The sequence below is a fragment of the Schistocerca gregaria genome, chromosome 4, assembly GCF_023897955.1.
Source record: "Schistocerca gregaria isolate iqSchGreg1 chromosome 4, iqSchGreg1.2, whole genome shotgun sequence".
Taxonomy (NCBI): Eukaryota; Metazoa; Arthropoda; class Insecta; order Orthoptera; family Acrididae; genus Schistocerca; species Schistocerca gregaria.
Window position 1 is genome coordinate 109,271,595 of NC_064923.1, and position 15,319 is coordinate 109,286,913.

Below are 15,319 nucleotides of genomic sequence, written 5' to 3' on the forward strand. Positions count from 1 at the left end.
TTCTAAAGTTTTACAACAGATCGATGTCAGAGATATAGGCCTACATTTTGCGCATCTGCACGACGACCTTTCTAGAAAACTGGAACTACCTGTGCTCTTCTCCAATCATTTGGAACCTTCCGTTCCTCTAGAGCAGGCTCGTCCAATCTGTGCCCCTGGGGCGCTAGCGCCCGCGATCGTCCGTGGCAGCGCCCCGGGCGAATTCGTATGTTGCTGCAGCGGCCGATCCGTACCGTTTAGCTGGCCGTGCGGACCGGCCGAACGCAAGCCGATAGATATAATTGTTCGCCCGTTTTCTCTTCGGGCAGAGGACGTCTCACAAGTGCTTCAACTAGAGCTAATTGACCTACAGTGCCATATCCGCCTGAAGGACCGCTTTCTTATGTGTAAAACTTTGGATTACTTTTACAGCGGTCTTCCACGAGAGAAATGTCCTCTTTTGCACAAGCACGCGACAAAAGTTCTCTCAATGTTTGGTTCAAGGTATATTTGTAAGCGCTTTTTCTCTCTTTTAAAGCTTGCAAAAACCAAAAACCGTTCGTTCCTTGGCGATAAAAAGTTGACCAATTCTTTGAGGTTAGCAGTCTCACGGAATATTGTACCGAGTCCAGACAAAATCGTTTCCTCGAAAAAGAAAAACGTGTAAAATGTTAATTGTCTTCTTTAACAATATTGACTATAAGGATTAAAGAGCTGTATAACCTTTATTCTATTTTAATAAATTTACAAACTTGATCAGTTAAAATTATAACTTACAAAACAGCAATCTAAGTCTAACACTCTGCGTGGTGTCTGTATTTTCTATATCATGTATGCCTACCACTTTCGCCCAACGACGCTCTGAGCGAGGTTTTTTTTTTTTTTTTTTTTTTTTGGGGGGGGGGGGAATTTACTAGTTTGAACCTGGGAACTGTTGCTGGTAAGGAGACGCCAGACCACACATGACATGTAGAATTCAGAAGAGTTCAGTGAGACTAGCGATGATATAACCAAATACTTAATGACTTCAGCGTCAGCTCCACTGCACTTCCTGTAAAAGAATCTTAATACTAACTAAATTTAGAGGAAGGGGCTCAAGGCTTTCCTATTTTTAGTTAGCTAGTAAAATAACGTCGAAAACGCAGTTAAGTTTACCATCGGAAATTTTATTCTACTCACAAAACATCGTTTATAAATTGCACTATTGATAATAGAAAATGTTTTAATGGGTTCAAATGGCTCTGAGCACTATGCGACTTAACTTCTGAGGTCATTAGTCGCCTAGAACTTAGAGTTAATTAAACGTAACTAACCTAAGGACATCACACACATCCATGACCGAGGCAGGATTCGAAACTGCGACCGTAGTGGTCGCCCGGTTCCAGACTGTAGCGCCCAGAACCGCACGGTCACTCCGGCCGGCGAAATGTTTTTATACAGGATGGTAAAAACCAACTGCGTTCAACAAAAATGTGAACGTATATTCCGTGAATCGTTTCCAAGTTCTACAATGGATCGAAGGATGACCTATGCCATATCACATCTACAATCTAGGTTTAAATTAAGTTTCACAAAAGAGAAAACTTTAAAAATGGTCTACAGTGACCCTCAATTATCTTTAATTACTTATCTAACTTGTCGTAGATTACAGTGGCTGATGTGGCGTCTCAATAACTATATAACAGAAAAATCATCGCGTTTCAGATTTTTACTTCAAGTGGCAAGTGTTAACACCATGAGCATTAATTGACGATCGACACTAGTATTACGCAAAAAGGGGGTGTAACAGATGAGACTTCTGCAGTTCTGAGTGAAGCTTTATGCGCTGTTATGCGGCATCGCGTGCGTTCATTACCTTGTCGGTGTTCGCCAGGGGGCGGCGCGCAGCACAGCTCCGCTCACCTCGCCGTCTCGGAAGCAACTACCCTCCTAACTTCTCCTTACTACAGTTTACCGAAGTTGGAAGTTGGTTTAAAAAAAATAACTATCTGGCTGTGTTTTCATCTGACCAATCAGGTTCTCAATGTTAACCTTAAGCTCCGCCTACAAAAATTCGGTCAATCCAATGAGAAACGTTATACTTTTCGTGGTGGGATAATGTTTTTAAAGTTTGCAACGTAACAGAGACGCGAAAAAGTCTCACGCTAAATCTTGCAGCTGGTGTGGTCCTTTTAGTGTTATCGAAAGATCTATACTGTTCATGGGCTGGGGGGTGGACGTGGCGGTTAGCTTGAGACGTGGGTGTCCGTCCCTTATCGTAGGGCCTTCAGCTTAACACGGTTCTGCTCTCGGCTTCTGTTCTCGTTTCTCCTCTCGTAACTGCGTCTGTCTCACGGTGGGAAGGTTTGACATGCATTTCGGCATTCTTGTGTTAGTCTGTGGTATTCCATTTGCTCACTCGTTACTCGTATTACTTTGGTTAATTTATTGTCACGATTTATTCGGAGCTATGTGACGTAATACTGGACTTGCTTATCATGTCAGGGTTTTCATGGAAGGTGTAGGATTTGCCTGACACCTTCATAAGGATCAGATTTCTAAACTCTGGAAAGGAATATAAAAAGTTGTGGTACGAAGTATAACAAAAAGTACTTACTTGTAACTACTAACAGTAAGAATGAGACTCTATACTCCTTACATAAAGTTAATTCTAGAATAGAATATTTTGTTTACGTTAGATCTGGCCGCTGGACAGTCCAGTGCAGAGCAGTGTTGTGCGGTCTCACTCGCCCCGAAGCTCTCTCTCTCTCTCTCTCGCTCCTATGCCGACACTAGCGACACACTGTCGTGGACGGGGCTCTGAACTACACTGTCTTGCGCACGCGGGGCGCGGGCACGCCCGCCGGGCGCAATTCTTGGTTGAGGCTGGTCTAGAGACTTACGGTACACGGCTGTCTGAAGAGGGGCAGGTTCTTTCGTGTACTTTGTGTAGAATCGAGTTAGTATCTGTCTACCGGACAGCACACCGTCGGCAACTTACCTGGTGCTCCTCCTTGACGGTGTTGGCAGAGGCGGCGGCGGCAGGGGTGGCGGGGGCGGCGCCGGCCGGGGCGCCGTTGAGGGCTGCCCTGGGCGCGCCCAGCTGGTAGATGTTGAGCATGTGCGCCGCCTGCACGTGCACCATCAGGTCCCACGCGCTGGGGAACACGTCCTTGCACTGCGCGCACAGCAGGCCCACCGTGCCGTCCTCGCCAGGAGACTCTGCGAAACGCCGGCAGTCTGAGCACCTCTCACCCTTGTCTGCACTGTGCGCTGATCGCTGACTTCCTCACTCGCTACATATATTTAGCTACTGACCACACTTAACCCGAGCCTTGACCTCACAGTTGTGAGGCTACTTACTCTGTCTGTCTGTCTGTTTCTCTATCTTCTTTTCTCTATCTCACTCTCTCTATTTCCATGTCACCCTCAGTCTCACTTCCTTCGTCTGTTACTTTTAAAACGTCTGTACCTACGCCATTCGTCGGCCGGAGTGGCCAAGCGGTTCTAGGCGCTTCAGTCTGGAACTGCGCGACCGCTACGGTCGCCAATTCGAATCCTGCCTCCGGGCATGGATGTGTGTGATGTCCTTAGGTTAGTTAGGTTTAAGTAGTTCTAAGTTCTAGGGGACTGATGACCTCTGATGTTAAGTCCGATAGTGCTCAGAGCCATTTGAACCATTTTTGAACTACGCCATTCCTCGACAACGAAGAAGAATGAATATACAGGGTGACAATTATTGAACAATATTAAACATAATCAAAATATCCACGGGTGTACTGCCGGTCTATAGTTTCCAACGGGTACAATATTTCGGCAATCAAACATGTCGCCATCATCAGGTGAACTGACGGACTGAGCTCCTGTGAACGTGCCGGCACGGAGATCCGTACGCTATGGCTGCTCAGGGGGAACTCAGCAGCGATAGCGTACGGATCTCCGTGCCGGCACGTTTACAGGAGCTGAGTCCGTCAGTTCACCTGATGATGGCGACATGTTTCATCGCCGAAATATTGTGCCCGTTGGACACTATAGACCGGCAGTACACCCGTGGATATTTTGACTATCAAATACGCAGGGAGAAACTCAAGAATCACAATATTAAACATAATCGTTATAGGTTCTGCATGGTTTGCGTTAGGATATTCAAATTGCACGATAGGCCGTGGGGCATGTTGGGAATTACTATGCACATTCATGCGGATGGGTTCGTCAATAAGCAGAATTGGTACATTTGAGGGGGGGGGGGGGGGGGGCAGAATCCGCATTACGCAATAAAGATGTCACTTCACCCTCAACGCGTAAATGTGTGGCGGGCAATATCCGGTCACGCAACAATGGCTGCGATACTCCTTGATGGCACGGTGAGTGCCGAACGATACACGAAGGCTTTGGAGGATGATTTCACCCCATTATCCAAAGTAACGTTGATTTCGAGAAGATGTGCTTCATGTAAGACGAAACTCTATCCCATCGAACCATGAGTCTATCTGATGTCCTGGAAGAGCACGTTGGGGACAGCATTCTGGCTCTGGAGTACCCAGAGGCCATTGGCATGGGCCTGGATTGGCCGCCAAATTCTCCGGTTCTGAGCACATACGACTCCTCTTTCTCGGGCTATATTAAAGGCAAGGCGTTCAGCAGTAACACCAAAAACATTGCTGGGATGCAAACAGCCATTCATGAGATAATCGACGGCATCGATGTTCCGTCACTTCAGCGGCTCATGCAGAATTTCGCTGTTCATATGCCCCGCATCATCGCCAATGATGGCAGACATATCGAACATGTCTTAGAAGCCGATGACTAGGAGAAAGATAGGTACCGCTTGCGGGAAGAGAGAAGGGGTACATAGAGGGTCTGTACAAGGAAGATCTAATTTGAGGGCAATGTTGTAGAATTGGAAGAGGATGTAGATAAAGATGAGGTGGGAGATATGATACTATGAGAAAAATTTGGCAAACCGCTGAAAGATCTGATTGAAAATGGCTCTGAGCACTATGGGACTTGACTTCTGCGGTCAACAGTCCTCTAGAACTTAGAACTACTTAAACCTAACTAACCTAAGGACATCACACACATCCATGCCCGAGGCAGGATTCGACGTGCGAACGTAGCGGTGGCGCGGTTCCAGACTGTAGCGCCTAGAACCGCTTGGCCACCCCGGCCGGCGATCTAAGTGGAAACAAGGCTTCGGGAGTAGACGACATTTCGTCAGAATTATTGATAGCCCTGGGGGAGCCAGCAGTCACAAAACTCCACCATCTTGTCTGCAAGATTTATGAGGTAGGCGAAATACCCTCAGACATCAAGAAGAGTGTAATAATTACAATTTTAAAGAAAGCAGCTGTTGATACGTGTGAAAATTACCGGACTATCAGTTTACTAATTCATGGTTGCGAAATACTAACACGAATTCTTTTCTGAGGAATGGAAAAACTCACACTAGCCGATATCGGGGAAGATCAGTTTGGATTTCCGAGAATCGCAGGAACACACAAGGCAATACTGACAATACTAGCCCTATGACTTTTCTTAGAAGATAGGTTAAGGAAAGGCAAACCTTCGTTTGTAGCATTTGCATAATTAGAGAAAGTATATTCCAACACCCTCTTTGAAGTTCTCAAGGTAGCAGGGATACAATATAGGGACCGAAAGGGTATTTAAAACTTTTACAGAAACCAGACTGCAATTGTGGGAGAGGAGAGGGATGAAAGGGAAACAGTGGTTTAGAAGTGAGTGGGACATGGTCGTACTCTATCCCCGATGTTATTCAGTCTGTAAATTGAGCAAGCAGTAAAGGTAAAAAAGTGGAGTAGAAATTAATGTTCAGGGAGAAGAAATGAAAACAACGTAATTCCATCACATACAGCAAAAGGAATCGGAAGAGCAGTTGAAAGGAATGGACAGTGCCTTGAAATGAGGATGCAAAATGTGCACCAGCAAAAGCAAAACGAGGATAATGCAATGTAGCTGAATTAAATCGAGCGATGCTGAAGAAAGTTGGATAGGAGTTTAGGCTCTTAAAGTAGTAGTATTTGGGCAGCAAAATAGCTGATGGTGGCCCAAGTGGACATGACATAAAACGTTGACTGGTTTTGGCAGGAAAAGCGTTTCTGAAGAAGTAAAATGTGTAACATAAAGTATATATTTAAATATCCGGAAATCTTTTCTGTAAGAAATTTGTACCGAATGCAGCAGTGAATGGAAGTGAAGTATGGGCAATAAACAGCTTAGACAAGAAGAGAATAGCTTTTGAAATGTGGTTCTACCGAAGAAAGATGAAGATTAGATGGCTATATCGCGTAACTTATAAGGCAGCATAGAACAGAAATTGGAGGAAAAGAAATCTGTGATACAACTTGACTAGAAGGGATCGGCTGACAGGATACGTTCTTAGACATCAAGTTACTATCAGTTTATTATTGGAGGAAATGTGGGGCGGAGAGAAATCGTAAAAGATACCAAGAGAGGAATAAGCAGTTTCAGAAGGATGTAGTTTGCAGTACTTTTCGAAAATAAAGATTCTGGTATCACTATCAGACATTTTATCTCCACCTTCAAGGGGTATACCCTCCTTGGAACGCAAGTGTAGCGATATGACTGTATGATCTTTCTTGCTGCTTATTCATTCAGGATCAGAAATATCACCCAGTATAAAATGGTTAATGAAAGGAAATTATGCGTCTAGTATAGAAACGGAACCGGAAGTAGATGAACATAAGAGATATAACACACAGTAGGGAATTTGACAGAGCACTGAAAGACCTAAGTCGAAACAAGACCCTTGAGCAGACGGCACTCCTACACGATTGTTGATAACCTTCGGAGAGTCAGACACAGCAAAAGTATTCCACCTTGTGTGCAAGGTATATGAGACAGGAGAAATTCCCTTAGAACTGAAGAACTATTAATTATTCCAATTCTAAACAAGGCAAGTGTTGGTCAGAAGTGAATGTGTCACGGAACCATCGTGGTTACAAAATACTAAGACGGAAAATCGAAAAACGTAGGAACAGGCGAGGCAATACTGACGCTACGGCGTATGTTAGATGTTAGTTTGCTCCGACGTTGGGGTAAGTCATATTGTGTTCTGGAGAAATGTAAAACATGCGAGAAAATACTGATGCTTTTAGGTGAAAGTAATGAAAATCTACTTTAATATAATTTGTAGATTAAAAGAAAAAAATTAACCATTTTGATAAGAGTACACTCTGTCAAACTCTAGAAACATCAGGCACAAAATACAGGGAACGAAAAGTAGTCCACTACTTGTACAGAAACTTGACGAGTCCCGTTACAACCGGGGGAAATGAGAGTGAAGCAGTAGCTGAGAAGCGAGCGATACAGGATTATTCTAGTTCTGTCACTGACGGCGAACGACATGGAACAGCAGTTGCACGGAATGGATAACGTGTTACAAAACACTTTAAAATGAACGTAAAGGAAAGTAAGGGTAATGCAATGAAGCCTAATGACACGAGGTATTACAACCAAAACGAGTAAAAGAGTTCTGCCCTTTTCGCAGCAAAATAATTGATGATGGAAGAAGTAGAGGATACGAAACGCAGAAGGGCTACAACAAGGAAAGTATTTTTGAAGAAGAGAAAGCTGTCGACATTGAACATAAATTAAAATATTAAGATATGTTTTCTGAAGGTATTGATCTAGCGTGTAGCCTTGTATGGTAGTGAAACATGGACAGTAAGCGGTTCAGACAAAAAGGGAAACGAACCTTTTGAAACGTGCTGCTATCGAAGAATCCTCAACATTGAGTGGCTATACAGAGAAACTAATCAGGTGGTACTGAACCGAAATGGAGAAAAATGTAACTTGAGTACAAGAAGCGGTCAGCTGATACAACAGAACCTTGGTTGGTAATGGTGGGAAGTGGGGAGGAAGGAGGTAATAACTGTGGGTAGAGGCCGATGTAGAATACAGTTTTGAAATGTATATAGGATTCAGTAGTCATACAGAGATGAAGAGATTTGCTCAGAGTAGACTAGCGACGGGAGACCACAACAACACTAACCTTTAGACAACAGTGGTTTCTAGCAAGGTTCACCGGAACGCAGCAGCGTGGTGCCTGGGAAATTATATTTGTTAGTGTGGATAGTAAGTCGGCTAGGATAACACGACTGAAGTTTCTCATGACATATATAAACTGGATTTTTATTTTTTGCCGGCCGGAGTGACCGAGCGGTTCTAGGCGCTGCGGTCGGGAAACGCGCGACCGCTACGGTCGCAGGTTCGAATCCTGCCTCGGGCATAGATGTGTGTGATGTCCTTAGGTTAGTTAGGTTTAAGTAGTTCTAAGCTCTAGGGGACTGATGACCTCAGCAGTTGAGTCCCATAGTGCTCAGAACCATTTGAACCATTTTTTTTATTTTGGCCAGGCAGTACCGAGCATGCAGTGAAGTGACAAACGACAAGAGTTAGTGGTATGCACACATACAGAAAGCGGTAGTATCGAGTACACAAGGTATAAAAAGGCAGTGCATTGGCGGCGCTGTCATTTGTACTCAGGTGTTCCATATGAATGGGTTTCGGACGTGATTATGGCCGCACGGCGGGAAGTACAGACTTTGAATGCGGAATGGTAGTTGGATTTAGATACATCAGATTTTTCATTTCGGAAAACGTCAGGGAATTCAATATTCTGATATCCACAGTGTTAATAGTGTGCCGAGGATACCAAATTTCAGGGATTTACTCTCACCACGGCTAACGCAAGGCCTGCACATAGCAACCGAGAGCAGCAGCGTTTGCGTAGAGTTGTTAGTGCTAATAGACAAGCAACCTTTCGAGAAATAGCCGTAGAAACGAATGTGAGACGTACGACTAAGATATCTGTTAGGACTGTGCGGCGAAATTTGGCGTTAATGGGGTATGGCAGCAGACTACCTCTGCAAGTGCCTTTCCTAACAGCAAGACATCGCCCCTAGCGCATTTTCTATGCTCGTGACCATATACGTTATTATCTAGACTACTAGGAAGTCCTTGATTGGTCAAGTGAGTCCCGATTTCCGCTAGTACCAGCTGTGGTAGGGTTTGAGTGTGGCGTAGACCTCCCCAAGTTGTCACCGAGGCACTATGCCAGCTGGTAATGGCTGCATATCGAATGCACAGGGTCCTTTGGTCCAACTAAACCGACCATTGACTGGAAATGGTTACGTTCGGCTACTTAGGGACCATTTTCAGCCATTCCTGGACTTCATGTTCGCAAACAATAATGGGATTTTTATGGATGACAATGCGTCATGTTACCGGCCTACTGTTCTTCGTAGTTGGTTTGTAGAACTTTCGAGTTCATAATTTGGCCACCAAGTCTCCTGAGATAAATCCCATCGAACATCTGTTAGACACGATCAAGAGGTCAGTTAGTGCACAAAATAGTGAACTGGCAACACGTTCGCAATTATGGACGGCTGTAGAGGCAGCATGTCTCAGTGTTTCTGCAGAGGACTTCGAACAATTTGTTGAATCCATGCCACGTCCGGCTGCTACACTAAACAGGGCGGAAGGTCCGTCACGATATTACGAGGTATCCCATGACTTCTGCCACCTGAGTGGACGACTCGTGTTTAATTCCGTAGTTTAATTGTTTTTGGTGCCCATTATTACTTGCACTGAAGTTCACGCACTAAAACACCGACACAGCTAGGAAGAAGGCATACAAGAAAAAAATGAAGTTGTCCAATTCATTGAAACTGTTATTATACAGTGCAGTTGGTATCTGACGAATACGTAGCAAATGTTATAGAAAATTCAAAGTTGGAGAAGCAAAGACGAGTAAAGCAGTCTTCGGTCAGAACAAGAAGGGGTTACAGGGAGCGAGAGACGGAACAAACATAGCTGAGGAGGTAAGAGGATAGATGTTTTTGAAAATTCCACGCCCGAAACGAGTTCTTCTCAGGCAAAAAGTTGTAATCTCTCAGATAGCTTCTTCCTGCAGGACATACGAGGTTTTACCAGCGTAACCGAGTACCTCTTCCTTTACAATATAAATTTTGTTGATCTAAGAGCAAACTTGCCTCTGTATTTTGTGAATTAGATTGATACACATTATAAAGATGTTTGTTAGTCGGATCAAACTATTTAGGTGGCACCAGCAATAAAATGAAGAGAAATGTCACTTGGTTGACTTGTTGTAGCGAATGAAAATTCATAAAAATTTCTTTTGGCGTGGCGAACTACGTTTATTTGTGCATAAAATGAATAAAATGATTGTATTTACCTAGGAGTTTTGAAACGTTTTAAAAATGTTTACGTACGTTTAAAATCATACAATCAGCAACTGCCGTGCCACTTAAGAACTGACTTGTATTTTTGCAGGCAGACGCTTTAAATATACAATATCACTTTAAGCGGAAGGAGAAATTAACTTTCGAAACTATGTTGCGTTTCGCTGGAATAGCCTTATCTGAATACGAAGCTTTACCACACCGGTGTTCCGTGATGAAGGTGGGAAGGAACTTTCGCATGATTTGATACTCCCAGATAATGCAGCTCGGTGAAACTTGGACCATACACGGAAACAACGGTTACAGTATAGTAATCAAGGTAAGTTAAAGAAATGCGCAGTGAGGCGAAGAAATGTGACACTTTTCCGCCTGCCGCTGTGGTCGAGCGGTTCTAGGTGCTTCAATCCGGAACCGCGCTGCTGCTACGGTCGCAGGCTCGAATCCTGCCTCGGGCATGAATGTGTGTGATGTTATTCGATTAGTTTTAAGTAGTTCTAAGTCTAGGTGACTGATGACCTTAGATGTTAAGTCCCTTAGTGCTTAGAGCCATCTGAAACATTTTTGACACTTTCTCGGGGGCAATAATTACACTCCCGTCACCGTGACTCATGATGGTCCCCTGGACATTACAAAAGACGGGACACGGTCATTAATAAGTTATGTCATCACCACGGACAGCATGCATGCTATCTTGCTGATCACAGGGATGACAAGGTTTTATTATGGTAACGTCTTCCATTCAGACGCCGGTGCGGCTGAAAACATCTGGATGCTTGTTGGTGCCTGTGCACGCGCTAGAAATGCATCTACCACACAGAGGTGGAGGGGCTGTTGGAACGAGAGGATATTCGGCGAATATCTGGGACTCACAACCCATCGAGCACCTGAGGTAAGGGTTGGGGTGATGTATTCCAGCACGTTGTCATGTACGAAGGACCATCCAGCAGCTGTCAACTGCCCTGCTGGAAGGATGGAACACCCTTCCACAAGAACTCCTTAGTAAACTCGTAGCGCGCACTGGTGATCACACATCCTGTTCCGAACTATGTTCCGTCTTGGGAACCCTCATAAATGCGGTGACTTCAGTGAAATTATTTTCTTTGAATAAAAGCATCATCTCTGTTCGTCTCATTGCTCATTTCTTCCACTTACATTTTGTACTATACTCTAACAGTTATTTCTACCTATGGTCCGAGTTTACTCGAGCTGTGTTACTTGGTAGTGACAGATCATGTGGATGTCACTTCGTCCTTTTGTTTTGCACACTAGTATTCATCGCTCCATATACTAAAATCAGCGTTCGATAAATCGACATAACAACTGACCAGAGCTATGGCTCTAAAACTATGATTTACTTCTAAGGCATAAACCATTTTTGTAATAATCTTTTGATATCTATTATTTATTTATTATAGCTACGTCAGCCATATTTCAGTACAAATGTTTTGATGACTACTTCGTAAAATCGCAGTTATACTAACTAATTCAATTTTTTTTGCATTTTGACAACACATTTGTACTTATTTCTCGTAATGTAACAAACCATGTCGACGCGTGAATACATGGAACGTCTGCTTTCTGGGAGACCTACATACTGTTTTCCTTGTTTCTCATTTTCTAAACGAACGTTCAAGAACTGAGTACAGTGTTTTGGGACACATTGTGTAACAAAGGACTACAACAAATATGTGAGGAAGGTCCCGTTAAAAGAGCTACGGTGCGTGGTCCACGCTGCTTTGTCTACTGGTCAAATAACACGTTGTTTACGGTGTAAACAGTATACAACTGTCCTCTGACAGCGGATTCCCCAACCGGTGGGCGACGCTTGGTAACGTCAAACGAGCCCGAAATATAAAAATTCATCAGAGTTTCAGTGGAGTGGGCGGGCACACAAACGCGCTCGCCGACACACACACACACACACACACACACACACACACACACACATACACACACACACACACACACAGACGCACTGCCGTTATGGAGTAGAGTGTTTCACAAGGCTCGGAGATGCTGTAATATACAGCGTAAAAGTATCAGTGAAACATCGAAAAGTATGGAATTAACACTAAAAACATTACTCGACATGAACAATTTACGATAAAAGTATCGCCGATATTGCTGTGAAACTTTACGGCAGACGGTATTTTAATGATGAATTGTCGAGCAGAGGTAGTTAAAATCAGCCAGAAAAACTAATATTTAGATAAACGAGAAGTATGTTACTATCTTTAAGCTACTCGGTTTATGTTTCTGAATCAGGCATATGCTTCGTGGTTTCCTTACTGGGATATGTGAGAAGTGGTTTATTCAATTAGCTAATAACACGTCAATTTACCCACCCTTTAGAGCGAGTTTCAGTGCGTAGCCTTAACGTACGAGAATATTACTAACCGATCTCCTGCACTACGTGTAACATTTGTAAGTAGGCTGTTAGGTTTTTATGTTGGTAACGCCACGTAGCGCTCTGTATGAAAATCACTGACTGTTGTGTGCAGTCTGTGGCTGCTATGCATTGTTGGAAATTTTGCTATTGTAGTGTTGGGCAGTTGGATGTGAACAGCGCGTAGCTTTGCGCAGTTGGTAACGCCACGTAGCGCTCTGTATGAAAATCACTGACTGTGTTGTATGCAGTCTGTGGCTGCTTTGCATTTTTGAAAATTTTGCTTTTTTAGTGTTGGGCAGTTGGATGTGAACAGCGGTAGCGTTGCGCAGTTGGAGGTGAGCCGCCAGCAGTGGTGGATGTGGGGAGAGAGATGGCGGAGTTTTGAGAGCGGATGATCTGGACGTGTGTCCATCAGAGAGAGTAAATTTGTAAGACTGGATGTCATGAACTGATATATATATATATATATATATATATATATATATATATATATATATATATATATATATAATGACTTTTGAATATTATTAAGGTAAATACAGTGTTTGTTCTCTATCAAAATCTTTCATTTGCTATGCCTATCAGTAGTTAATGCCTTCAGTAGTTAGAATCTTTTATTTAGCTGGCAGTATTGGCGCTCGCTGTGTTGCAGCAGTTCGAGTAACGAATATTTTTGCGAGGTAAGTGATTCATGAAAGGTATAGGTAACTGTTAGTCAGGGCCATTCATTTGTAGGGATTATTGAAAGTCAGACTGCGTTGCGCTAAGAATATTGTGTGTCAGTTTAGTGTTGATCAGAATAAGTAAAGAGAGAAATGTCTGAGTACGTTCAGCTGTCTGAAAATCAAATAACGTAGAGGTTTTCCAGCACAGTACTTTATTAATTTTCCAAAGGGGACGTTTCACATTTACTATAAATTGTTATGTACCAACTTCTGCAACGTTTAATTTTACTTATCAGGCCTAAAGAGGGATACGAAACTTATCGCTACGAACGACGGCGAGTATCCAAGGAGACTTCTTTAATCATATATTAATTATCTATTGAAAATCACACGCTTGCGATGATAAAACGTAACGAATTTTGAAAATCTGGATGGTTGAGTTGTTGTTGGTCTTTCGCCGAATATATTTGTTACAGCATGAAATTCAACAGTTTTAAATCTAATACAACAGTCAAGCGTGTGTGTTAGAGTAGAAATTCGTGTCCTGTCAGCGATGGCACAGCGTTAGGGAGTAATTTTAAAAATATTGTGAAGGAAGGACCAGTTTGCAGTATTGACAAAGACAGCTCTCACAATGCAAAATCAGTAAGTGAATACACATCACAGCATGGATCACTTACTGTTATCCGCCAGCGTGTGGCACTTGCACGTGAATCGCAGCTTGCAGTACGTCTTCTTGTGTTCCAAAAGTTCTTGAAGCTCGGTGAACATCTCACGGCAGTTCCCGCAGATGAGAATGTCAGGGTTACCTGTAACCACAAGAAACTCAGGCTTTACCAAATGCGAAATAAAGGGTAAAAGCAAGGTGTTCATAGCCAGATGGAGAGAGAAAACCTGTGTTGTTAAGAATGTTAAGTTCTGGGTTGTTTCAAAATGAATGTCGCGGTTTTACTTACAAATAATTCACTACATGATACTCAAATTTTTGTTTGTTTACCTGTACCCTTGCAACGCACTATTTCCTGCGTCTTCCGTTACAAAGCGCTATTAGTAACCATGGTGACTAGTGAACAGAAAGCTTTTTGTCTTTTACAGTTTGCAAGTACTTATCTGTTGTTACAGTGCAACATGTGTTACATATTCAGTTCCATTGTAATCCTCTAAGTGATAATAACATCCATAGAGGGTGACATCAGTTTAAAGACACTGAGGAGTAGCGCCATATAACGATCCTGCTTGGAGGCGGTTAGGTGGGAGTTGGGTCTCAGAGCTGGATAGCCACAGATGGTGACGAGAGACTGGACGCGAACGTAGTTAATGTATCGGCCGATAGAGGACAACATTGGATAGGGGGACAGTGATTTTAGTTTCGATTGTGCCCACTAGAGTGCACTAAAGTAATTGAACGTTTTTCATAAACTGTTCTAGTATTTTCATAAAGTGTTATTATGTCTTTTTACGTTGTAAATGTGTTTTAGCACTATGAATGATGCGTGAGTGTGGTTTAAGGTTAATATGAAGATAATTGTTTAAAGAGTTATGTAGTAGAATTTAGTGTGGGAACATTTCGAAGAAGTACGGATATAAGCAAAGGGGGTTTTTGTAGAATAGGTTTGTAAAGTAAGTTTAGGGTAAAGGGAAAGTTAATTCAGGTATAAATGAACAAAGTAAATAACTTTATGCATAAACAAAACTTCAGCAAATTAGATAATTACATCGGTAAAAAGTGCAGTCGTTAGGTTTACTGTTTTGCAATTGGTTATTGATGAAAAGCGCGGATTGACGCGGGAGAATGTTGATTTCCTATTGGCTGTTGAGTAAACTGAACTAATGGTAAAGCAATATTCTCCGCGCGCCTTTCTCTGCTGGTAAAGAAGACAGAGTATTCTACAGAGGGGTCGAAGCTTAGCCATGAAAGAGATCGGACATGTGCAGTAGTGGTTCAGATGGAAATGATAAGTTGTCGGATCTATCAGTGTTTCATACATCAAAAGTGTTGGAAATTGATGGCATAATTATCCCGACGGGTGTGTAGAAATTTCGGCATTTTTATGTGCATTTTG

General features: G+C 43.0%; 1 protein-coding gene across 1 annotated transcript in view; it reads right to left on the reverse strand.

Annotated features, from left to right (window-relative positions):
• Positions 1-15,319, reverse strand: part of LOC126267344 (RNA-binding protein Raly-like) — a 953,265-nt gene that overhangs the window by 105,670 nt on the left and 832,276 nt on the right. Inside the window, exons 7-8 of the mRNA XM_049972467.1 lie at positions 13,937-14,065; positions 2,960-3,180 (exon numbers count right to left, since the gene is read on the reverse strand). Coding sequence (XP_049828424.1) covers positions 2,960-3,180; positions 13,937-14,065 — 350 coding nt within the window. The remainder of the gene's footprint in view (positions 1-2,959; positions 3,181-13,936; positions 14,066-15,319) is intronic.